At 33.9% G+C, this 27,053-nt stretch overlaps 1 protein-coding gene and 1 pseudogene across 1 annotated transcript; both read right to left on the bottom strand.

The window, feature by feature from the left end:
* Window positions 1-7,803: 7,803 nt before the first annotated feature.
* On the bottom strand, window positions 7,804-9,432 carry LOC126728879 (LOB domain-containing protein 24-like). The gene is made up of 2 exons (XM_050434633.1): window positions 9,277-9,432; window positions 7,804-8,160 (listed from the first exon to the last, which is right to left on the bottom strand). The coding sequence occupies exons 1-2, from the start codon at window positions 9,430-9,432 to the stop codon at window positions 7,804-7,806; spliced, it is 513 nt and encodes a 170-aa protein (XP_050290590.1).
* A 10,949-nt stretch (window positions 9,433-20,381) lies between these two features.
* On the bottom strand, window positions 20,382-21,637 carry LOC126728878 (protein MANNAN SYNTHESIS-RELATED 1-like; annotated as a pseudogene).
* Window positions 21,638-27,053: the final 5,416 nt, after the last annotated feature.

Genomic DNA, 27,053 nt, shown 5'->3' with positions numbered 1-27,053 from the left:
GTTTTATTTTTAATATTTTTCCTTAATTAGTTAGATTTGGATATTATTATTTAGAATATTTTTAGGAGATTTTGTAGGCTTGGGAAAGGGGGAATTAACGTGTAAAAGGGGGAGGAGAAATTAGAATTGGACAGACACGCCTCTCTCTCCCCTCTTCTCTGATTTTCTCCTTTGAGTTTTCATCATGGCCCTGCGTGGCTAAAACTTTTATACTTGGTCGAAGGAAATTGAAGCCTCGGAATCAATAAAATTGTGAGATCTAATTTGTTTTTATTGTTCAATTTATGCTTTGAATATCGGATGTTTTTCTGTGCCTATTTTCATGATTGTCTCGTTTAATTACTAGGAGGCCTATTAGTTTATTATTCGTTGTAATCTACTGCTAGGTTAGATATCAAATCCGTAATTGTTTGATCTCTCTAACTTGTGAAGCAACCAAAATTTAATGATTTGCTGCGTTAGAAATTATTAGATCTTAGGAAGAACGCTCGACTAAATTAAATACAACCGCTTATGTTTGTGTTGTTTAGTTTTACCTATCTCTTTAATTCTTAAGGCTGTTACTAAATTAAACCTTTAGCGCTTGTCTTGGGTTGTTTAGTAGTTAGGGTTTATTAGATCGCTTGTTTTCTAATTAACTACGACTAAGGATAGATAGGAAAATAGTTCCAATGGTGAATATTCAAAGTGTGAATTAATATATACTTGCATCGATGATCAGTTGTAATATTCTGATTGTGGATGTTGACTTAGACCAAGGTTTGTTCTTTTGATTGATTTCGATACTTTAATTTGAATTGTTTCTTAGTTGTTTTTTTTTTCTTAAAATTGTTTTCATTATTCTCAACCCCCCCCCCCCTCCTTGTTCACGTAGCATAAATCTAGGCTAGATACTCTCTGTGGGAACAATCCTTACTCGCACTATTACATATATTTTTAGGAGTATAGGTTTTATTTTAGGTTGCCTGCAATAGCACACCAACAGATTTAATTTTGATGGACATGTATGACTATGATGTAATTTTGGGAATGGACTGGTTGGTGGCTTATCATGCTAGTGTAGATTGTTTTGGAAAAGAAATAGTGTTTCAGCCTATAGGAGAACCTGAATTTCGGTTTAAGGGCTCTAGGATGCATGCTTTACCTAGGGTGATATCAGCCCTTCGAGCTAAGCGTCTATTATGGAAAGGATGCCAAGGGTACCTAGCTCATGTGGTGGACACTAGGAAAGAGGTATTGAAGTTGGATGATATCCCTGTTGTGAGGGAGTTTCCTAATGTCTTTCTTGAAGACCTACCAAGGATACCTATAGCTAGGGAGATTGAATTCTCCATTGATTTTCTCCCTGGAACTTCTCCTATATCAAAAGCACCATATCGGATGGCACTAACTGAACTTAAGGAACTCAAGGAACAGTTACAAGAACTCCTTGATAAGGGGTTCATCAGACCAAGTGCATCTCCTCTGGGTGCACCAGTTTTATTTGTGAAAAAGAAGGATGGGACTATGAGGTTATGTATTGACTATCATGAGTTAAACCGAGTTACTGTGAGAAACAAATACCCTTTCCCTCGTATTGATGACCTATTTGATCAATTACAAGGGGCATAATTCTTCTCTAAGATTGACCTTCGTTCTAGGTATCACCAGTTGAAAATCAAGAGTGAAGACATACCCAAGACAGCTTTTAGGACTAGGAATGGGCACTATGAATTCTTGGTAATGCCTTTTGGATTAACCAATGCTCCTGCTGCATATAGGGACTTGATGAATAAGGTATTTCATGAGTACTTAGACCGATTTGTTATTGTTTTTTATTATTTCTATTGATGACATTCTAATCTTCTCCAAAAGCATGGAAGAACATGAAGAGCACTTGAGAATTGTTTTTCAAATTTTGAGGGAGAAGAAGCTATAGCAAAGTTTAAGAAGTGTGAATTTTGGCTTGACCAAGTGGTGTTCCTAGGGCATGTGATATCTGAGGCAGGGATTTCTGTAGACCCTAATAAGGTTGAAGTTGTGGTTGATTGGGCAAGACCGACGAATGTGAGTGAGGTTAGAAGCTTTTTAGGCCTTGATGGCTATTATAGGAGGTTTGTGGAGGGATTTTTCCGTATTGTAGCCCCATTGACTTAACTAACTCATAAGAATGCTAAGTTTGTGTGAATAGAAGAATGTGAAAAGAGTTTTCAAGAACTTAAGCAAAGGTTGGTCACTGCACCAGTACTAACCATTCCTAGCAACTTGGGAGGCTTTGTCATTTATAGTGATGCTTCAAGAAAAGGGCTTGGTTGTGTGTTGATGCAGCATGGTAAAGTCATAACTTATGCTTCTTGCCAATTAAAAAGTTATGAACAAAATTATCCCACTCATGATTTGGAGTTGGTTGCAGTGGTGTTTGCATTGAAGATTTGGAGACATTATTTGTATGGTGAAAGGTGTGAGATTTATATAGATCATAAGAGCTTGAAGTACTTATTTACTCAGAAAGAATTGAATATGAGACAACGAAGGTGGCTTGAGTTGATTAAAGATTATGATTGCTCAATCAATTACCACCCAGGCAAGGCTAATGTGGTAGCTGATGCACTTAGTCGGAAGTCTTCTGGTTTCTCAGCTACCTTGTTAACTACTCAAAAGGAGATTATTAAGGACTTGGAGAGGATGGGAATTGAAATTCTCATGGGTGATTCCCAAGTCTTTATGGCCAGTTTGACAATACAACCCACTTTGATTGAGAAAATTAAGAGTTCACAGGTTGATGATGCACAAATTGTAAAGATCATAGGAGAAGTACAAGAAGGGAAGAGACCAGAATTTAATGTGTCTAATGATTGTGTTTTGAGGTTTTGAAATAGACTTTGTGTGCCTAATGATTTTGCATTAAAGAAGGAGATTATGGAAGAAGCCCATCGTACCCCATACTCAGTGCACCCTGGTAGCACTAAAATGTATCGTGATATTCAAGAAACTTATTGGTGGAATAACATGAAGACAGAGATAGCTCAGTTTGTGGAGCAATGCTTGACTTGTCAACAAATTAAGGCACTACACAAGAAAGCTTCAGGATTGCTGCAACCATTTCCCATTCTTGAATGGAAATGGGAGCGTATATGTATGGATTTTGTGACTGGTTTGCCAAGATCTCCTAAGTGACATGAGGCCATTTGGGTAATTGTGGATAGGATGACGAAAACAACACATTTTATTCTGGTTAAGATGAATTACTCACTTGATCAGCTAGCACAAATATATATTGATGAGATTGTGAGTCTTTATGGAGTTCCAGCATCAATTGTGTCTGGTCGAGACCCAAGATTCACCTCAAAGTTTTGGGAAAGCCTACATAAAGCTTTGGGTACTAATCTTAGTTTTAGTACAGCCTTCCACCCGCAAATAGATGGTCTATCAGAAAGGACTATTCGTACTTCGGAGGATATGTTAAGGGCTTGTGTGTTGGATTTCAAGGGAAGTTGGGAAAAATACTTGTCTTTAGTGGAATTTACCTATAATAATAACTACCACTCTAGTATTGAGATGTCTCCCTATGAGGCTTTGTAAGGTAGAAAATGCAGGTCCCCATTGTGTTGAGAAGAGGTTGGTGAGAGACAATTGTTGGGATAAAAAATCATTCAAATGACATCTGAGAAAATTGATTTGATTCGTAAAAGATTACAAACAGCACAAAGTCAACAGAAGTATTATTATGACAACTCGAGAAGGAAAGTTGAATTTGAAGTTGGGGGTATGGTATTCTTGAAAGTCACCCCAATGAAGGGTGTGATGAGATTTGGGAAGAAGGGGAAGTTGAGTCCTAGATTTGTTAGTCCATTTGAGATCCTAAAATGCATTGGTAAAGTTGCCTACAAGTTGGCCTTACCGCCTATACTTGAAGAAATGCATAATGAGTTTCATGTTTCCATGCTAAGGAAGTACATTCCAGATCCTTCACATGTCTTGAACTATGAGCCACTCAAGATCAAAGACAACTTAACTTATGAGGAAGTTCCAATTCAAATTCTTGACTGCAAGGATCAAGTGCTATGCACCAAGACCATATCTTTGGTTAAGGTCTTTCGGAAGAATCACACAGTGGAGGAGGCATCTTGGGAGATAGAAGATGAGATGAAATCAAATTATCCAAAGTTGTTCGTTAACGAAAGAATGTACAATTTCGAGGAAGAATATTTTTTTTTTTTTTTAAGGGGGGAAGGATGTAACACCCCATAATTTTAATACTAATTTAATTCTTATATGTAAATTAAAAAGGAGGCCCACAATTAAATGGATTTAATTGGTTTGGGCCTAAGATATTAAAAATAAGATAAATACTATGGAATATGAAGCCCAAGTGAGGTGGCATAAGTAAATATATGGTCCTTGATAAGGTTTTTTTTTTTTTTTTTTTTTTTTTTTTTTTTTTTTTTTTTTTTTTTAACCCTAGTCTTTTGCTTCTTAAGCTACACGTGTATTTGTTGATGGGGCTTCCTTTTTACTTCTGCGGCAACACACTATTGAACATTGCTTTGCTTCACTGTGGCTGTGAGTGGAGATTGCAGGTACAACTCTCTTCTGCTCTAAACTTAGGAAGTTTGGAATACTCAATGGCTAGTTTTTGTTCCCACTCTTATAGCATCTGTTATTGGCGTACCTAATAGAAAAAAATAGGGGCTGTTGTTATGGATCTATAGCTAGGATTATTATATTAGAACAAGGGTGATTTGTGGTTTATGTATAATTGTTTATAGTCTCAATAATTCACCGCCATTGTCATTGTCCATATACATGTCCAGCAATGTCTTTATGTTTTGTGGCATCAAGAGAATTATGGGTCATTGGGTTGATGAACTAAGATATATATAATATATGGCTTCTATTATTAGATGGATCAGATATCCATCATTCGGCCTATATTGAAGTTTTATTTTACTTGAATCTATTCCATAATTGTGACTCTGCCATTAGTTTGGATTGATTAATCAAGGTTATATTACGTGTATTCTAAGAATTGTAGTAGTCTATATGATGGCTAGACATGTAATAAAATCCTAGAGTTCCATAGAATTTTAGTACAAACATGCCAATTAATAGATAATGAGAATATGTGAAATAGAACAAGCTGATCAAAGACTGAAAGTGAATTGGATATTTAAGTGAATAAATGAAATTTTTTGGATATATCAGTATTGTCTAGGATAGAATTGTTTAAGCGTGAAAGTAGATTTTTAAGTAGGAAATTGTGTATTGATGGACCTATCTTTGGTGTTGCTAGGTTCTAATTCTACTGATTTAGTGTGACTTAAGGATGGTTGATTTCATATTTTTGCAAATAAGAGGTAAGTGGTGTTTACTAATTTTGGGAGTTTTCCCAAAACAATGTTGATTATTAAACTATTTTATATCCAAGAAATATGTTGATATTCTATATATAAATTGATATTTTATGAATGTTTGATGTGCATATTGATTATTCGTTTTATGAAAAACTTGTGAGACAACCTAAATTTATTATAACTTGTATATGTGAATAAATCTTTATATTTTTGAGAATTATGAATGGATTATTTTTGTGAGCATATTGAATATATTTTGAAAACCTATGGCAAGTCGTGATTAAAAGCTCAGTATTGTATTTAGTCCTTAGTAAGAGACAATCATACTGCAACTAGTCCTTAGCAAGGGACGGTCCCAGGAAAGGGGACAGTGCTCATTTGATTGCTTTTTAGTAAGGGAGTATACTATTAAGGATCCAAAAAGGAAGCTCCTTAGCAAGGGAGTGCACCTTTAGGTTCCAAAGGAGCCATCTTTAAGAAAATGGATGAAAAGGAGGTTCTTGTCCTAAAAGGGGACATCATAACCTTGTCAACGAGGCGTAAACGTTGACCATGAGAAAAGTCTAGGAAATTGTTTATATGATGGTATTGATATAAATATATATATATATATATATATATATATATATATATATATATATATATATATATATATATATATATTATGATGGCTCACAATATAAAGATATTTTCTTTTTATATATGAAATATTTGATGATAAAATATTGATGAGTTATAAGTTATGAATTTGTTGTAAGAATTATTTATTTGAAAGGTTTGTTCCCACACCTCAATGTTAGTAAATTCCACTTATTGAGTTATCTCACACCCCCCCCCCCCCCCCTCCCTTTTATTTTCCTTTACAGATACATTAGAAGGAGTATTGGAGTAGAGATTCTTGGAAGACAACAATTACGAATTATTTTGTGGAATTGAGGATTTTGTTATTATTTTCATAGCATTAAACATTGTACTGGAGAATTATTTTGAGGATATTTTGTCTTTGGTGGATTAGAGTTCGGACATTTGTGATGAGATTTTAAGTTGTTGGTTTCTTTTATTTAATATTTTTTTAATGGATTATTCAAATTAAATAGACTTTTATTGCTTATGATTTTGGGGCGTTACATGTCTAAAAGTTTTCATTTATTTTAGCATGACAATCTACTTTTTCTATTTTACGCAACTATTTTGAAGAATACCCACATTAGAATATCTATCATACACCATCTTTTATAATACAATAATATTTTTCTTACATTTTTTTAATATTTAACACCTACCCAGCCGGCCCCACCCACCTTTAAACACATGCCAAATCTTTCTTTCTTTTTCTCTGAACCTTCTCTCTCTTTCTTTTTCTCATTTTCCTTTTTCTTTCTTCTTTTTCTTAGAACCTTCTTCTTCTTCTTGTTCTTCGAACCTTCTTCTTCTTCTTCTTCTTATTCAATTTGGATTTGATTATGGGCAGTGATTTTGGGTTTGCAATTTCAATTTAATTTTGGGTGGTGGTTTTGGGCAGATTGGGTGGAGATCTTTGCTAATGTGGGTAGATTTTAGACAAATTTCTCAAATTTGAACCAACCTCACTGCCACCATCATCACACTACCGCCAACAACCCAAGCAAGCCCTAGTTGTAGCAACCCACCATCACCACCTCCGACCTTGATGTAGCGCTGCCATGGTCCTCACTTGACTTCATATGGGTTTTGGTTAATTTTGTTGTTTGATTTCATCTAGTTTTTTTTGGTTCTATGATGGGTTATTGCTAATTTTAGTTTTTGGGTTTTTGTATTTGGGTGGTACTGCCTTGATCAGTGGTTGAGGCTGGGGCAAGGGTGGTTTTGTGGTCAGAAGAAGACAGAGGGGAAGAGTAAGACGAAGGAGAGAGAAAAAAAAGAATTAAAAAATCATTTACACATGAATAATGATTGTGGATATATGTACAGTTACTATAGCAATTTTGCATATGAAAAGTGTTATAGATAGACTAATTTGGGTAGTTTTTGAGCAAAAATATATAAAACTCAACACTTTTTCCACTTTGCACTTACTGATGCAAGTGCTTTGGCCTTACTATAAATGGAAGGAGACCACTTTGCTCTAATTAGGGGAACATAAAATAATTTTCTTATTCTATTAAAAGGACATAGATTTTGGATTCTTTCTAAAAACTTTTTTTATGGAAAATATAAAAAGTTCACTTGAACTTTCTGTTTTTGTATTATTAGTTTTGTGCACTTCATAATTACTGTCATTATCCTAAGAGACATGTAGATTGATGTAAATATTCTTTTTTTGGTGTGGTTAATATGCTATAAGACAGTTGGTAATTGAATGCAACTAGTTAAATATTTTCAAATACCTCGAAAACTAAGAAGAAAACAAATAATACAAAAGAGAGAGTTCAAGTGATTAATTTGTAATATCCTTACCATCATTCATTGAAAAACTAAACTTATAATTTGCTCAAAATTCAAAGCCACAAACAGTACTGGAATAGTTGTAGTCTTCAAGTAGCTGTTGATTTACGTTGGGGAAAGGATCTTGTTGACTTGAACTGAGCCATAAGGGCTGATCTTCAACTTCTTGGGCATTAGCATGAATCATTTGCAGCTGCTGCATTTGTTGTTGCTGTAGTTGTTGTTGTGCATTATGAAAGGCTATTTCACTCTTTGTCTTCACTAGCTCAGACTGAGCCTCAATTATTTGTTCTTGGAGTTGAGAGATTATCCCAACACTTCCATAGACTGGGTCTTCGACACGTGAACTTGCTTCGAAAGACATGCAATCCGCTGCCACAGCTCGTAAATGCAGAGGAAGTTGCTGCAATGCCAAATGATGAAAAAAATTGAAACCAGCTTTCTTGTTTTGTTTTTTGTTTTTGGGTAAATAAACTAGAGAGACGAACAGCTATGAGGGACTAAATTTTGAAGTAATAAGTATAAGTGGCTTAGTTATAAATGCACTACTAATCAATTTCGAAGTAAAATAATTTTGGAATACTTTTTTGTCAAATGAAAATCATTAATTACTCAGGGAATTTAATTTAACAAAGAATCTATTTCAAATGATGTTGCCCTTATGCTTTGTTGCGACAGGTATTAAAAGTTGACAAAGAGTATATATATGGAAAATGTCAAACGGCTACAAGAATAAAAAAAAATTCCATTAGGAGTAGAGTCAAATATTAAATTAGTTGCTCAAATAACTTAATTCTAAAATAATAATGAAGATTTTTCTCAAGTGTTGTTTCAAGAAAATTTAGGAGGAAATGGTATTAAACAAATTTGATATTAACATAAAATGAAGAACTAAAAGCTTACAATGATAGGAAAAAAGAGGGAAGTAAAACGTTCAACATTCATATTGATTATATAAGCGATTGCTTTATTTATGTGTATGTGTCGAACTTGAATCTTCTCTCCATTTCCTAGCACAAAGTAAGAACAGAAGAAAAACACTAACAATAGTGGTTATAGTACAAAACATATCATCTTTGCATTATTATTATAGTAAGGTTTTTGCTCTTAGTCACGAGTGTCGATTCTGTAATGTACTTTATATCTAGACAATGGGTAAAATTTGTTTACCTACTAATACTGAAATAAAATGAAAAAAAAAAAAAATCAATGATTAAAAGAAAACATAGAGTACGTAATTAATTAAATAAATAAAAACTATATCAGTGTCATTTGTTATCTTCTTTGGCTTTATTTACCAATCAAAGATGCATTAGAGAAAGAATCCATTAAGAAACATCTTAAAGATATCATTAACACCATCAGTGTGATTATTTCTATAAGATAGATAGCTTTTTAGTGAATGACAAACAAGCTGAAATTTTAATCCCTTCTCTATATTAATACCTTTGTATTAACTAATTAATAAATGAAAAATATGTTACTAGTAACGTGTGTGTATATATGTATTTGTTCATACCTCTAGCATTTTGGTAGTGTTGCTCGCACCAAAGATTTTGTGAACACAAGCATATCTTTGTGGATTGGTTGGAGGAAAATATGGTGCAAGAACACAATCTTTAGGGCATCTCCTTCTCAAAGATTTGCAAGCGGCACATCTAGTTGAATGGGACATTGTCAAATTTTCGAGAATCTACTCAAAGATCTTCTTTCAAAACTTCTAATTATTCTCAAGAAGAGATTTGGTTTCTATATATTTATAGGGCAGGACTTAGGTACAGTACTTAGGTGCTGTTCTTTAGGCTCCCCTCTTAAAATTCTGTCATATGGATTTTCTCTTATAAAATGGAAGTATATTTTTTAGTTAAGTAGTCATATGACTAAATTCTAAGAGAAGAACCTAATGAACAACACTTAAGGTACTGTACTTAAGTTTTGTCCATAAGATGGTAGTGTATTTTTTAGTTAAGTAGCCACATGGAAGAATCTTAAGAGGGGAATCTAATGAATAACATCTAAGATACTGTACATAAATTTTGTCCTTTATGTAATGGTGACAGATTTATATAATGGTGACATCTAGAGATATAATAGTGACAGGGACAACACTACCTATGCTTATGGTTTCATTCTTGGAAAGCTACCAACAGCTACTTTTTTTTTTTTTTTTTCTAAGATGGCTTCCACCAATAAGGAGACTTTGTGAAGCTTTTGATTTCTCCTTTATCAAAGAAAAAAAGCAAAGTTGGTATAATGGTGACAGGTTTATATAATGGTGACATCTAGAGATATATATATGCTTGTGGTTTTATTCTTGGAAAGCTACCAACGGCTACTTTTTCTAAAATAGCTTCCACAAATAAGGAAACTTGTTGAAGCTTTAGATTTCTCCTTTATCAAAGAAGAAAAGCAAAGGTGGTGACCACTAAAAAAAATTATAATAAATTACAGAACCAATAAAAGGTCAAACACTACTTTAAAAAAAAAAAAAAATTCTATTCCTTATAATTTCCTTATGAAACAAAAGGTAAAAAGAAAATAAAAGAGTTTTATCCAAATGCCCATTTGAGGCTTTATCCAAAAACCTTAAATGGGCATTTGTATATTTCAATATCACTTAAAATTAAATTTATTTATTATCCATCAATTTAGTTAATGTTCTCTACTATAAATTTTTATTTATTCAAAATTCATTATTCTTACTTTTTTTATAACAACGAAAGCATTTGATTGATGCTAGAGATATTACAAATTTTATTACATATACCTTATAATTTGACTTGTCACGAATTAGAATAAATTGATTTAAACATTAATTTATTATGTTGTTTAAGTGGCTCTAGTCTATTCTTGCCAAATAAATTGTAAGTGTTATGTAGTAAAGTTTGTAGTAACTTTAACATTTTTTTTTTTTTTTTTTTTTTTTTTTTTTTGGTTTCCCACAGTGTATCCTCAAAGCTTTCAACCAGAGACTAATCACTGTTCGTGCCGGGTCGGCCCACGAAGGGGTAAAGCACTGGCCCAGGAATTCTTTTCAAAGTGCAGGTAGCAGGACTCGAACTAGGGAGCACACCTAGTCGAGCTAAGTACAAGCACTTTGAGACCAAGCGCCGAACCGCTTGGCCAACCCCACTGGGTTGTAACTTTAACATTTTCCATTTACTTAATGGTGATTTGGTTTGATTTTTATTATTTTATTATATATACATTTTTGGGAAAATGTTTAAGCTACAATAAATTTTACTACAAAAAGCATTAAAAATGCTGTGAAAAAGAATGTGATTGGTGGCCCTTCAATAACATAATAATTGAATATTTGAATTACTTCTTATTATTGGTGATGCAACAATTTGTAAGACTCATGTAATAAAATTTGTAATAATTCTAGCATCAATAAAATTTTTTGGTCTTTTTAAAGAAAAATGCTAAAGGTATTTATTACATAAAACTTATAAATTGATGCGGCAATATATGTGATTATTTCAACTACTTAATAAATGAATTGATGCTTGAAATGTGTTTTGGAAATTGGTGACACATCATTTTGTAAACTCTATACGGTAAAATTTACAAAATCCCTAACATTACTCATTTTTTAAGAGTGGAGGGGGAAAATTAAAAATCACTTATTGGCCCCCACATTATAGGGGCATTTCTCTCATGGGCGAAGCCAGAAGGGGCGAGGGCTAGGGGACTTGCCCTTGCGACTCCTCCTAAAATTTCATTGTAATGTGCCATGAGGGTCTAGCAGCCCATGTTTCTATAAGATGTGTTTTTATAACAATGCTTTAGATAAATATGCTTATGCTTATATTTCAAAGGAGTTATGAATATTTTATGTGAAGTTACACAGAAATAAGTCACTTTGACACATGAAAAAGATAGGTAAAAGAAAGTTCATCTCAAACACCAAACCACATCACCTTTTCGTCCATTTCACTATTGTTATAAGTAGCTTTTGTCTTGTCCCAATTTTTCAACTTTTTCACTATTTATATTCTTTTTTATCATTATTTTCACAATTTTCACTATTCATGATACTTTTTAGAGGACTTTATTTTTGAGTGATACTACAAATTTTACTACGTACGTCTTATAAATTGGCATGTCGCCAATCACAAAAAAAAAATTCAAATATTTATTCATTATATTGATTAATTAACACTAATCACATTTTTATCACATTAGTTTGTAAACTTTTTGTTGTGAATTTTTGTAGCTATGAATTTGTTATTTTTGTATAGTTATTTTAATGATATGAAATATATTCATATTTTCTTACAACTGTTTATTTTATTTGTTATTATAATCGATTAATAGTTTTTAAGATTAATTTCACTTTTAAGATTGTTTTTTAATTTTGCTCCCTCTGGACTAAAATCCTGGTTTTGCCACTAATTTTCTTTAATACGTGAGGTGATATTACATACATACATATATATATATATATATATATATATATGTGTGTGTGTGTGTGTGTGTGTGTGTGTGTATGTTGAGTTAAAGTTACACCTGCTGTAACTTTAAGTAATGTTACACCACCCAATATTTTTTAATTAAATGCGAATTTTGATAAATCCACCGGTAGATTACATTATCTTCGTATATTCTCCGTGCTTACAAAATTTAAAGATGATAAAAAATCAATAGTCGTGTCATCAATCAATTGTTTAATTTCAAGTTTTGTAGTTTAAAATAATGCATAAAAGATAAGTTTATGGATTGAATGGTAAATTATATCTTATTGATATGAAAATTGGTATACATGTTAAGCACATATAGAATGTGTAATTCAACGGTTGAATTTTCAAAATATGAATTCAATAATAAGTTATTGAGTGGTGTAATATTATTTAGAATTACACAAAATATAACTTGAACTCAATTATATATATACACCCTTCACATGGAAGTGAACCCCACTTTTTATGGGACCTATCCCATGTGAGGGACTGAATACTCGCAAGAGATGCATGATAAATTTTATCATAGTAAGGGGGCCCTGGATCATAGCCTAGGCCTGCGCAACTTTATTTTGCATGTGGCAACTGAATGTGTGCATTTATATTCTTAAGCTAAAATTCAAGAAGGGCTGCGGGGCTGATCAATTGGCTTTATACAGTAGAAAAGACTTTTGAACAAAAATTATTCGGTCAAACACTTCATGTGCATGGCGACCACTTCTTGGCCGTGCTTAATTTACACCTAATTTTGTCATATCCTATCTATCTTTTTCACTTTCATTAAAGTATATAAATAATTGCTTTGCTGAGACTTGAGTAGTTTAATTTTTTATTTTTTATTTTTTGCATCTTTACTTAATTAATGAGCATTACAAGGTATCTTTAAAAAATAAAAAATAAAAAATAAAATAGGGTGCACGATCTTTTATTCAAAATACATATTACAAGTTACCTTTAAAAAAAAAAAAAAAAAATAGGTGTCTGATATTTAGTTCAAAATACATTGATTTGATTGGTTCTAGTTAACTCAATTGCTAATTTCGGTATATCTATCTTTTCACTTTAAGAAAAGTAAATAAATAATTGCTTTGTTGAGTGATCTAATCTTTCATCACGCTTACTTTATGAGTATTATAAATTAACCTTTTTTTTGGGGGGGGGGGTGCTTGATCTTCTAGTTCAAATTACATAAAGTTTGGTTTTAACTCAAGTTACTCAATTGCTAAAGCATTTTGGCGTACGTCAGATAAGAGATATGTGTTTAAATATTGCTTACACCAAAAAGAAAATAATTGATATCTTGATCTAATGGTAGAACATGATTAAGGAGTAAATCATTATAAATGTTCAATCCTACCTACGTTATTTACCACTTCGTTTAAATATTATTTTTTTATTCTTTTTTATTATTATTCATATATGTCTATTTCTCTCTCTTTCTCTGTTTCTCTCTATCCTTTGAAATTATAACTAGCAAGTCAAGAACAACCACCCACAACCACCATGCACAACCCACTGCTAGCAAACCCAACTACCACAAACTCACCAACCATACCACAACCACACTACCACCAACCACCACATCACAACCTAGCAACCCAAATAAGCTAAAAACCACCACACAAACCACTCAGCATGACCCACCAACCACACCCATGAACCACCACACACCACAACAACCCACAACCCAGTCAACACCGATGAACCCAATCTACCAGTGAAACCATTGGCAAAATTTGCTGAAGAACAAATGGAGTAGACCCATCGAGATCCAAGAAAGAGAGAGTGAGAGGATTAGTTTCAATTGAGAGAGAAGAGGGAGGAGTTGGCATGAAAAAAATAAAATAAAGAGAGAGAGAGAGAGAGAGAGAGAGAGAGAGAGAGAGAGAGAGAGAGAAGAAGAAGAGACCCTCACACGACAAAGAAAAAAGAGAAATTTTTTTAATAATGAGAAGTGGAGACAAAAATGTAGTAAAGTAATATATATATATATATATATATATATATATATATATATATATATATATATATATATATATATATATATATAAATTGTCCCTTCTTGCTACAATGTGTTGCTGTGGCTATTTATTTTCTAATTGTTGAGAATTTATAAGTAAAATAGTCGTTGGGCGGTTATGAGAAATATAGTTATTGGGTAATAATGGATAATATAGCCATTGAGATTTTATGGGTTATTAGTAACCAATTATTGTCATGACTCATGAATAGCCAAAATTATATCCATCATCATAGCCTTTCCTATAAATCATATTTTACTACTATATATTTAACTATACACAATTCTATTATATTTCTCTCCCACATATTTTTCTACAATTTATATTTTTTTTTCTAAGGAAAGACAATAGAGGGTTGTTCTTGAACCTTCATGAGTGAAAGTGCATCCATCACAAAAGTGGACACTATAATCTAATTCTGGGAGGTTGTTTGGCCTAGAGAACTAGTCACACCAAGTTTTACTTCGGGTGGCACGAATTAAACTTTAAGGACAGCGTTTTCGCTACGTGATTCTATGGTATTGTGAGATTGTTCTAAACTATCTTTATTTTATATTCTTACTAATTATTTAGGATTTATTTGTTGTATCAAAATTTTTTTATTTACTAAAATATTTCCAACACAATGAACGGTTAGTCTTGGCAGTTCAATGTAGCAAATTGCGAAAAAAAAATTGGCTTTGGGCACCATTGATGTTGGGCATTATTATTATTATTATTATTTTTGTAATTTGAGGTGTAAAACGCAGCTTTATAGCTTTTTTAAAAATATCATTGGAGTTGTTAAAACTCTCAATAGACCATTTTTAACAACTCAAACACTAAAATGGGTCAACATTTTTATTATATTATAATAGGGGGAGGAAACCTTTGCCAAATTGCCAATGAGTTAGTAACAATAGGGTGACTAGGTGAGAACAAAGAATGAGAATACATGAGAAAAACAAAAAGGTATCTCTAAAAACATGTGTAATCCTATATGTTGTGAGAAAGATGTTCGGGAAAATTGTCTCGTAAATTGAAATTTAATGTCATTGGACTAAGTTTGTCAAGTGAGATTTTTTTTTTTTTGGTAAACGTCAAGTGAGATTTACTTATGCTCAACATGTGCCCAAGAACCCAAGTGTCAGAAAAAAGCAAACACTTCACATGACCTCATAAAATGATATTCAATGTCATTGGACTAAGTTTGTTAAGTGAGATTTTCTTATGCCCAACATGTGCATGTCGTGACGTTACCGGTTAAAGTGAGTCAGTTGGGTAAGATTGACCGCCTCATTGAGCATATTTAATATTCACACCAGGAAATGAGATCAGCACTTTTTAAAAAGAAGGAAATACATCTTTAGACCATTAACCTACTTGTAAACGTGCATGGAATTTTGATTGGTTTGTTTTTCCAAATTCATGTTTAATGTGTTCACATCATGCAGAATGATAACAAAAAAGTTCATCAGCAATTTATATTTGGGGTTCATGTTAGAGATATATTAGACATATTAACCCAATGTAATAGGCCTAAACCCTCTCCTGCTTGTACTAGTAGTTTAGGATTTAGACGCCTATAAATACTCATGTTAGGATTTATTGTAATACGAGTTTTTGTGCTACACTCTTATACAAAAAAGATGTATAGCCCTTAAGGGATTCTTCCGTGAATATAAGCTAGCAAATCTAAACCACGTAACCCTCGTGTTCTTGGTGTTCCTATTCTATGCTTCCCCTTTCGCATCCATTGTAGCATATTTAACATGGTATTAGAACCAAACTTAGTTCTTGGCATCAAACAAACATCTCTAGCAAGCAAAGAAGATTCTCATGTGCACACCACCATCTAAAGTCACACATGCTTGTCTACTGGATCTTGCATCCACAGCATCTCGTAGCCACCATGGCTTTGTACTGTGTCAAAATCCAACAACCAAGCAAATTGTGACTTACCTTCTTAGATTTGTGCAAATCGAGGCTTAACCTGATGAAAACAACACAACAGACGTGCTCCACGACCTCCCGAGACCAAAGCCTAAGAACTCGGCCTCCATCGGCAGCTGCACGAGCCACCACACGCGGACAATGGCTCCCACTCCTCCTCCCATGCACCGCCAAAATTCTCGAATCCTAGATAGGATTATAATCACACGCGCCAATCAGTTGGCCTCATAGCACGTCGATTTGCAAAACCCGAGAAGTCCAACTGTTGATCTCACTAACACACGCTCACACATGCTGCCTGGGTTTCTGGTTTCCCCTCAACACGCTGAAGAACCTCTGTTAATGTCATCTGACGTCATCACTCCACGTCAATAGCCAGGCAAGCATGTCCATGTCAGCCCCAGTCTACGTCATTAACAAGTCATCGTATGACATTAGCGACTCTGCAATTCGATCCGTGACCCGACCCAGATAGTGTAGCCCGTTGATTGTCCTTGACTTGTTGACCTTTGGCTGATCGTTGATTTTGACTTTTGCGTTGATCTTTGACCAAAAGTTAAAATTTTAGATAGGGCTTATCTTGCTCAATTTTTCACGTAGATTCCGATTTTGAACTCCATTTCTTTATTTGAATCTCCAAAATTGGTCAATTGGCACATTCTTCATTGTGGTATTTTTAAAGGCGCTTTTCAGGGTATCTCCAAGTGATCTACTCATGCTTATCCAACCTCAAGCCTTTATCGAGCTTCCGCCTTAAGTTTGAGGGAGGGTGTTAGTGATATATTAGATATATAAGTCCAATGTAATAGGCCCAAGCCCAATCCTGCTTGTACTAGTAGTTTAGGGTTTAGACGCCTATATATACTCATGTTAGGGTTCATTGTAATACAACATTTATACTACACTCTTATATAATAAAGATGTAGCACTTAAGGGATTCCTCCGTGGATACAAGGTTGAACCATTTAACCTTCGTGTTCTTAGTGTTCCTATTCTATGCTTCCCCTTCCGCATCCACTTTAGCATATACAACATGGTATAACACATCACATTGCTAATATATTTAACAGTTCAAAATTTTTCCCTTCACAATGTTCACGTGAGCTAAAATGAAGAAGTTTTCATAAAAGGATAATTTTACCATTTTTTAAGCAATGGCAGTTGCAGGAACTTTTTTTTTTTTTTTTTTTTTTTTTTTTTTTTTCAGTGTTGTAATTAAAAAACTTAAATTAAATTTTGAATATATCGACATCACCAAAAAAAAAAAAAAAAACATAAATATATGAAGTTTTAAAATTTCCTTCTACGAGTTTTTATATTTTGAAATTGTTATATGATAGCTTCATTAGAGCATTCACACCAATCTCAATAAACTAGATTAAGATTAAAAATATAGATAAAAACCCAAAAAAAAGTTTACGCATCAATATTAACAAACTACCAAAAAATTTAACACTGAGTTTTATCTCACTAGGAGTGAGTCATTGACTCTCACTACTTCAATAAAATCAAATTTTAACACTGAGTTTTATCTCACTAGGAGTGAGTCATTGACTCTCACTACTTCAATAAAATCAATTTCTCTCTCTCTCTCTCTCTCTCTCTCTCTCTCATTTTTTATGTTATGTTCTCTCATACAGTTTTTGACACGTAGTGTTAAAAATAGTTGCTCACCATCATGATGTGTGGTTTTGATATTTTGATAATAATTTTATTACAAATGAACAGTAACATTTCTTGGAACCATAAAATTTGTTCTTTTTGAAAATTTGACTATGAGTAATATGAATACACAACAAAATGACACATTATTTTCACAACAATTGAGCTGTAGCTAAATTCGATTAAAATAAAATAATCAAATATTATGTTCAAATGCACCAAATAAAAATATTTAGCCTTTTGTTGTATTTTTAGACTTTCTTTTTCACTAATATTTAAATGTAGAAAAAAAAAAAAAGAGTATTGAGTTTGATGCGTGGGCATACAAAGCATCCTATCTAAACTAGAAAAATTAGAATTTTTTGGGTTAGTTTACTTAAAAATTTGAGGAGACTAATGTGAATGCTCTTATCAATGCCATCAGCTACATTTTTTTAAATGTACATAACCAAGCAATCATTATACTTTTGATCTCCCTTTCAATTGCAAATATCTTGCCTTAATAAGTTACAATATAAACAAAATGCATCATTCTTTTTTATGATCTGTTCCAATCAATTTTTGTATTCTTTAAACTAGTTAGGATTAAATTGACGCAATGGTCTACTAATTTCTTTTTCAGGTAAATCATGACCAAGAGGTTGATAAAAACCTCTTTGTAAATATGCTCTTCTTATTTCATCATGAAAAGATGAGACATTTTCTCCTAACCTAGGATTTGAAAGAAAATTATTCAAGTTAATATGAATTTGCTTAGAATAAGAATCTTGCAATACAAGTGATTTCTTATAAGAAATTTTTTCATTGTGCTAGCACAAGGCTAAGTTAAACTATAAGTTCATTCAATATATTCAACTTAGGCATTCAACTATTACATTAATTATGTTCAATAAAGTATTCAGGTATTACTTTAGTACATATGCGTGTGTACAAAATGTATCACATAAATTCAACAAATTCAACTAAATACTAAAGCAAGCACTTAAAGCATTCACAACAAGGTTGCTAAAATAACTGAAAATTCATTTTAACAACTAACACATTAAAAACACCTACTACATCAAAAGTGGCATGCTTAAAATTTTTTTTACACTCAACTACAGTAAAATGCCATATCTAGCAGCTTACTGTAGCTAAAAGTTATAACTAAATAATATTAATTTATTCATGCCTCTCTTTCTTTCCCTCTCACGTGTTCTCTCTCCTCCGTCAATTCTCCTTTGTCATCTCTCTCGTCTTACACCTTCTGTCATCTCTCTTTTCTCACACCTTGTGGGTGGGGTGCTCCGACACCATTGACAACATCAAGGCCAAGATCCAAGACAAGGAAGGCATTCCACCGATGGCTTGTGTGGTGACTTTTAGTGTGGTTGGGTGCCGTGAGTGGGTCGATCGGTGCAGTAGGTGTTGTGGATCAGTGTCATGGTTGGCTGGTGCTGTGGACGGCTTGTGTGATGGGTTTCAGTGTGGCTGGGTTGATCGGTGCAGTGGGTTGTTGGGTTCCGTGAATGGCTCAAGTGGTGGTTTCAATGTGGCTAGGTTGATCATTGTCGTGGGTCGCTTGTTGCCATGGTTGTGAGGTGGATTTTCAGAGTGGCTGGGTTTGTGCGGTGGTTTTGTCGTGGGTCACTTATGGAACTCAGTTATGTAGCTTTTCCATGAGCATGGGGTGATTCATAAGGGCTTGAAGCCTGAGATTTTCTTGTTTTTTGGGTGTTTTGTTAAATGGGTGTTTGGCTGTGGTTGTGGGTTTGGGTGTTTGGCAGTCGCTATGGCTGTTTGTAAGCTTTTTGTGGTTGTTGAATGGGGTTTGTAGGTGTACGTGGGTAGAAATTGGTTATATTATTTTACTGTCTTGCAAGATTGTTTATATTATTTTAATATGTTGTAGGTTAAAATAGACCTATTGATATTAGATGTATTGTAAACTTTTGAGTTGTCAAAAGCTATATTTTTTAGCAACCTTTCAAACTACTATCCATATGAGCAAATATATTGGTAAAACTTAGGTGCGGTTCCTTGGTGCAACATATTAGAGTGCCTAGTTAATTCAAACACATTTTTGCATTAACCAATAAAGCTCAATCATTTTATATTTTCCAAGAATAATTAACTTCAATGTAGTGATATATTTGAACCAAATATATTATATCTAAGAAACTGTACGAATGTTTTATCCACGTTTTAATAACAAAACTACTACTTAAAGACAACATACATACACCAATATAGTATCTCCAATGACTACAAACAATCCTTTTTTGTTCAAACAAATACAAGAGAAAGTTACACCAATTCTACAAAGAACATAAATAGGGTTAACTCTTGTGAACATATCATATCACACAACATATCGACTATGACCGCTTAACAGGGAAAAAAAAAAAAATAGGGTACTTCAAACCCAAATCGCATATAAATAACATAATTGAACTGTCCAGTCTGCTTACTTGAAAATTTTGATTAAGGTAATGGTAAAGCAATACCTTCTTTGAAGGATTCAATGCATCTGTCCTGCACTTTCTTTGGGTTTCTTAGCATGGTAACTAGCAAAAACATGAATAAGCCAAGCGATTCTTCTTAGTCACGTAAGGAGTGATGAAATCCGAGGCAGAAGGAGAAGACCCTCTAATTTTGGCTGGAATAAGTGTTTGTATTCTACCGGCAGCAATTCTCTTACCAACCACATTAGAATAGAACAGGCTAGAGATGGCTGGTACAAAAACATCACTCTGAGAACATACATAGAAGTCAATAACCTTTTCATATTTAGAGCCTTCAGAATCTAAGAATGTTGCCTTTTTATCTACAGGTATTATGCTTTCCAGCAATATTCCATACAAGAAAAAATATCAGACTTCAAGTCAAATTAAGGATTATGATGTTAATGACATCGGCTACTTGGAAGCAGAAGGGCATTTGAGTGTATTATACACAATGATTAGGTGTAAGCAGTTGGATAAAATTGAAGTATATAAACAAGTAGAAGATTGAATAAGAAAAAAAGAGATCCCTCACCTTTGTATATGTTTTAGGGAAGAGATCCTTTAGAGCATCAAGGCTGATTTGCCACCTTGATTTAGTCAAATAGACTGGGGTATCCCTGTCAAACTCGGTCTTCTTCAAAAATTTAGCAAGCTCTTGTGCACTATAAATTGGCAATCTAGCAACCCTTCTTCTCTAACACATCAACCCTCAAATCCACAGCTATAAATTGGCAATCTAGCTTTCGGCTCAAAGTTCTTAGACACTCAACCATTGAGTCAACAACCTCTTGAATCTCTAGTTGCAACTACAAAGTTCCAAGCATGGCCAAGCATGCAACAGAAGAAGTAGAACTTGTTTTTACTGATTTTCTCATGTCCTCTGAAGGGAAGTATGTAACAAGCCATATGTTGCCCTTTTGCTTATAAACAGGCTCAACAGGTTCTACAATGTAGTCTTTCGTCACCCGATTAGGAACATTGACAACAGAAATATTTCTTGTTGATATTTAAGAAGGCTAATCTTTTGCCACTTTAACCACCCCATCCAAGCTTTTCACAAAATTCTCTAAATCATAAATATCTCCAAAGTTCTTCGAAGTTAAAACCTAGTAAATTACCCACAGAAACCTATTTTTGAAATGCATACCAATAAAAAAGAAAAAGATGGCATAATTACACAATATCCAGCCTAACTAAATTACTTGATTTCAAAAAACAATAAATCCAAAATGATTTTCCTCAGGTCCCAATTCATAGGTAAGGTAACTAGGAACTATACCGACAAAGATATTGCTTTTGAGAAACTTAGTGCCCATTTGGGAAGCACTTATAAGTTAGCTTATTGCTAATTTTTACTACTATTTGTGAGTCCCATATGAGTCACATACTTATTTTATTCAACATTTATCTTTAATCTACAGTACTTTCTGCAAAAAGTTAGATAAACCATTCCTAAATGGACACTTGGGGCTTAGTTGGAAGAGTAAATTGGACAGATATTAACACAAAGTTCATCCATATATGAGAGTTGAGGGCAATCCAAGCTTGGATAAGTTCTAAGCATTGAACTTGAGTTCAGCTAAATTTGCCCTAACGCCACCCATCCTGAGGTAAGACTAGCCTAATGATATTCAATCTCTCTCTCTCTCTCTCTTAGATGGGGGCAAGTCTACTAAGTTTGAAAGTCTTTGTTCCTGATAGTCTTGTTCTCCTTGGTCCCTCTGTGTCAGTTTTTTGTTTGTCTTAAGTCAAGTATTTTGGCATTCTATGCCCTTTGACAACCATGTAAAAAAGGGGGAGAAATTTGAGATTTGAATGTCATTCCTCAAGGGGAGTAATGGATTTAGGGGGAGAACTTAATGTTAAAGGGGTATAAGTTTTTTTATGTAACTAACTTAGGGGGAGGGTTAGTTTGATACACTTTGATATTGATATATTTTAAGATGTGTATCTTTGTACTTTGGTTCACATGCTATGATTGAGATATTCTTTTTGTTTATTTTGATAGCATTTTGAATAAAAGTTTTCTTGAGCTTATTTGTTTAACTTGTCATTATTTTTCACATGGTACCTTGATTCATCATGTTTAGTGCCTTCCAGGATAGATAGGTTAATGCCAAGTTAAAATTTTGAGCCTTCTTCATGCAGCAACTTCCAAGTTTCAGATCTTTTAGATTAGGCTTATTTTTATTTACTTTTTTTTTTTTTTTTTGTAAACTTGAGTATAATGTATTCTAGGACATTCAATGTACTCGTGTGGTTTTGTCACGGATTGTCAAAGGGGGAGATTGTTAGGTTCATATTTTTATGTGATTGGCATACTCTATGAAAAAATGTACTTTACTTGTATTTGGGTAAATCTAAGTGAGTTCAAGATGATCATTACAAGTGATTACATTAAAGACATGAAAAGTACTCAAGAAAAGCTAAATCTGCAAGTCCCGATACCTCCTTGATACATGTCGATCTATCGAGATTTAATAAAGCTTGATATCTGGCTCGATACCTCTTGATCTATTGAGCTACGAGTTTTCTAATATAGCCTGCAACGTTTTATTCTAATTGACTATTTTTTTATTGGTTTGTGTGAACCTAATAAGACTAGGAGAGCAAACCTAATTGGAATATATAGGAGAGACCATTCAAAAGAGCCATTAAACTTCTATTTAAATAAAAAGGTAAGTAAGATTGAATTTATTCAGTCATTTTGTTGGTTTTATTTTGTGTCAAATTTGCTTGTAATTCAACATTTAGAAACCCTGTATTTAGGTGGGAATCATGTAAGGGTAGTGTGTGAGAGAGTGTGAAGAAAAGTTCAAGAGTCTGCAATCAAGAAGAGCCTCGCGACTGGCTCGCGACTAGCAAGTCGCCAGAATGGCGCATGTGTGATGCATGCAGGGGGAGCTGAAGGGTCACGCCAGCTTTTGGGACTCAAACTCGCAACTCGTTCTAGTCGTGACTCAAACTCGCGACTTGTTCTAGTCGCGAGCTCGAGTCGCCAAAACACCCTGTTTGGTTGTAACTGACTCTTCGCATTCCATACACACCCTACTATAAATACCCTTATACCCACGAAATGTAGAGAACTTCCAGAAAGAATTTTAAGAGAGAAACCCTAGAGAAAAACAAGATTGACTTATCCACAATCTTCATCCTTTGATTCTCCAAATTCCTCTACTTTCACCCTCTCCATTGATACATTCTTGAGAGGTACATTAGCCAAATCCTTATCTCACCATACCCATATCTGTGAGGAGGTTATTTGGTGCTTGGGAGCAGTTCAGAAGGGACCAATTCATTTTGGTTTATGCAATGGGCGATTTCGGGATCCGATAAGCTAGAGAAGACAAGGTTTGGCGTAACCCTGTTGGAGCAAGAAACTTGGAGGGCTGTGGTGCACTAGGTAGATTAGGCTTGGAGGGTCTTCTGCTATTCATGTATCCTAACTTTATTCTCTAGTGGATTATTGACCGCTTGGAGGGCGGTAGAGATGTTTTACGCCAAGGACTTTGGTTTCCTTTTCGATAACACATCGCTGTGTTGTCTTTGTGTTTGCATCTCTCTTCCCTTAATCTTTGCCTTTTAATTACTGTTGTGGTTGTAATTAATTATGGTTTAGATTGTTTTACCAATCCTGTTTTAGCTTATTATCATATTCCACATATATATTGTTTGATTATAAGTTTGTGTTGGTAATTTGTAAATTGGGGGTCTAAATGTTCATAGGTATTTTATACACTATTTGAACATTTAAGGTGGAGAGAGAAAACCCTAACCCTAAAAGGCTTTATAAGGATTTCTTTTTGAAACCCTAACCTTCTCCTTCGGAAGAAAGATATATTGCTGCATTTCTTATAAGCCTTTGGGTTCTGTGACCAAGCAAAGTCTCTAAAACCAACATTCAAGATTTTATTGGTATTTCAATGTGAAGTTATTGCAAATTAACTACAACAATCAAAAGGTTATTGTGAAATTAGTCACGTACTGGAATTCGTGCAGTGAAGTTAGTCATGTACTGGGATCCGTGCAAAGGAAGAAGTCTTCTACAAGATCAAGTCCAATTGGGGATTGGAGTAAAGCTTCAATAACTCATTTTGTGACACAGTTGGACTGTCTTGATCATTTCACTATGATTTGCTATCCCAACCCAAATGTCAGCCCAACAATTCTTGTTTGCTCTTAGATGGTTTTGGCTGTATTGATCAATATAAACTCCAATGGTCTTTTTGACCCATAATTTGATTAACACACATACTATTATTCCAATTAAATTGAAAGGAGGGTGATTGTCTGAGCTTAAAATGGTAATAGTAGCAATCTAAAGCAACCATAGAAACCCTTGGCCTTATGCTTACGAATCATTAAAAGCTTCTATTTGGAAAAAGTGAACACTAAAAACTTTTTTTGATATAAGCATGTTGTTGATATGAAGGTAAAACATTAAGAAACAAGATTCTCAAGATGCCTTGCATTATTGTCCTTGATGTTTCTTTCATGAGAATAAATGACTATATTGCTAATAGACTAGCAAAACTTCAGAGAGATTTTGTGTGTGTGTGTGTGTGTGTTTGGGGGGGGGGGGTGTTTGTGGGACTTTAAAAGAGCCCTCGGGATCACATGGTGTAAGTCTCTAGAAATTTACTAGAGTTGGATGGGATCTTTTACTAGATCAATAGTCTTCCAATGCGGGGATGGTACTTGGATTTGATTTTGGCATGACATGTGGTTTGGGGACTCCTATTTAAAAGATGCTTTTTCTAAACTGTTTTGATTGGTAGTAGACAAGAATGTTTCCATTGGCTCTTACTTGAGTAGTGTTAACAGCTGGAATCTTCAGTTTAGCTAGCCACCTCATGATTGGGAGTTGGGGTTTGTGGTTACTCCTTTGATCAGTTGTATTCTAGCTTACCTTCTGGATAATGGGAGAATTGAATGTTGTGGAAACCTTCAAAAGCAAGAAGGTTCTGTGTCTGTTCTTTGTATGGTGATTGAAGGGTTCTATAGGGGTTAATTTTCCTTGGAGTAATATCTGGTGTGTTAAGGTGCCTCACAAGGTTTCATTCTTTACTCGGGCACTGGCGTTGGATAAAATATTACAGTGGATTTTCTTCAAAACTGAAATGTATGATTGTAGGCTGGTGTTGTATGTGCAAGAATGGTGAGGAATATGTTAAGAGTATTGTAACTCAACTAGCACCTCCTGGTGTTTCCAATGGAGATATTCAGGTTTCAAATTCCTCTTTTCCCATTGTAAATATTAAATTTTAAAAAAAAAAAGAATAGTGGGGAATTTGTTGATCATCTTTTGCTTCATTGCAAGATGGCAAGAGATATATGGTGGCTTTTATATTCTATTTTTTGGAGCATGTTGGGTTATGCCAAAGACAGTGGCAGTTATTAAGCTTTTTTTTTTTTTTTTTGATAGGTAAGAAAGATGTATATTCAAAAAGCTACTTTATGCAAGAAGGGCATAAAGCAAACCAAAAATTACAAATGAAAACAAAAAGAAACGAAAGCAAAGAATAAAACTAATTATAAAAGAGGAGAGAACAAAGGAAAGAAGGGAGAGAATCACCAGATATGAGTCCCCAAGCTCGAGACTAGTCGAATAGAGAACTACTATAGAATGCAAGCAACTGATCTCTAGAGCTATCCAAGTTCTCAAAAGTCTGCCGATTACGTTCCTTCCACAAAGACCATAATAAGTACAATGGAATTAAATTCCAAATGTCAGATGAGTGCTTCCTGAACCAATTCCACCATCCAAAAAGTAGATCCGGAATGGTTTTTGGTAGGACCCACAAAATCCCAAAAGATTTAAAAACAAAACTCTACAACCGATGAGCCTTCTTACAATGAAGTAAAGTAGTCCATAGTCTACCCACAACTATGACACATAATGCATCAGTCAACAAAATCAAAGCTCCAAGTCTCAAATTGTCGCCTGTAAGAATCTCATTCTAAGCTATAGTTCAAATAAAGAATGAAACATGCCGAAGAGCTTAAAGCTGTTGGCAATGGATGTTTCAACGTCATCATAGTTTTAAATCCTAGAAGGCTGTCCCATTATGCATTTAATTTGTGGCGATTTGGTGAGAGCGTAATGGTAGTACTTTTGATGGTTTTGAGTGTCCAATTCATGTTATCAAGTAATCCTTGCTAATATGTTTGTTTTAGTGGATGGTTGTCTTAGGCAACGTCACTCCTGTTCTTTCCTAGAGTTCTTTGCTTGCAATTGATTGTGATTACTGTTTATGGGAAAGTCTTGTATTGAGCATTTTTTTTTTGAATGAAATCATTTTTAACTGAGAGAGAGAGAGAGAGAGAGAGAGTGACAAACATGTATTGGACTATATGATTGTGTTGCATGAATTGTCAGTTTTCTTTACCTCGTTTTGGATGAACTTATTATAAGAAGATTGTGAATGGTGGTTAGGTTGAAGATTCCCAAACATTTCTGATGTATAATGCTATTGCTCTTTGTAATCATGGTAGGAAAAAGTTATGACTGTAAGAATGCTTTTCAATCATATCCGCTGATCTTGAAAAATAATACAAATTAGTAGGCTGCAATTGTTAAGTCTGTGAATACTTTGCATTTGCAGCTGAGAGATATGAAAACGGTAAACTACCTTTTTAAAACTTGAATATATCTCAATCAGTACATTACACTTTTGGTACAGATGTCAAAAGTTAAACCCAATTGTTGTAGAGCTCACTATGCATGCATGA

This window comes from Quercus robur, chromosome 5, assembly GCF_932294415.1.
Source record: "Quercus robur chromosome 5, dhQueRobu3.1, whole genome shotgun sequence".
Lineage (NCBI taxonomy): Eukaryota > Viridiplantae > Streptophyta > Magnoliopsida > Fagales > Fagaceae > Quercus > Quercus robur.
Note: the sequence above shows the minus strand (reverse complement) of the source record. Positions and strands in the feature narration are given on the sequence as shown.

Excerpts from the sequence above, each read along its gene's own strand:
- LOC126728879 (XM_050434633.1), bottom strand. The coding sequence starts at position 9,432 with ATGTCCCATTCAACTAGATGTGCCGCTTGCAAATCTTTGAGAAGGAGA. Across the intron at positions 8,161-9,276 it reads ACACTACCAAAATGCTAGAG|CAACTTCCTCTGCATTTACG; the intron begins GTATGAACAAAT and ends TTGGCATTGCAG.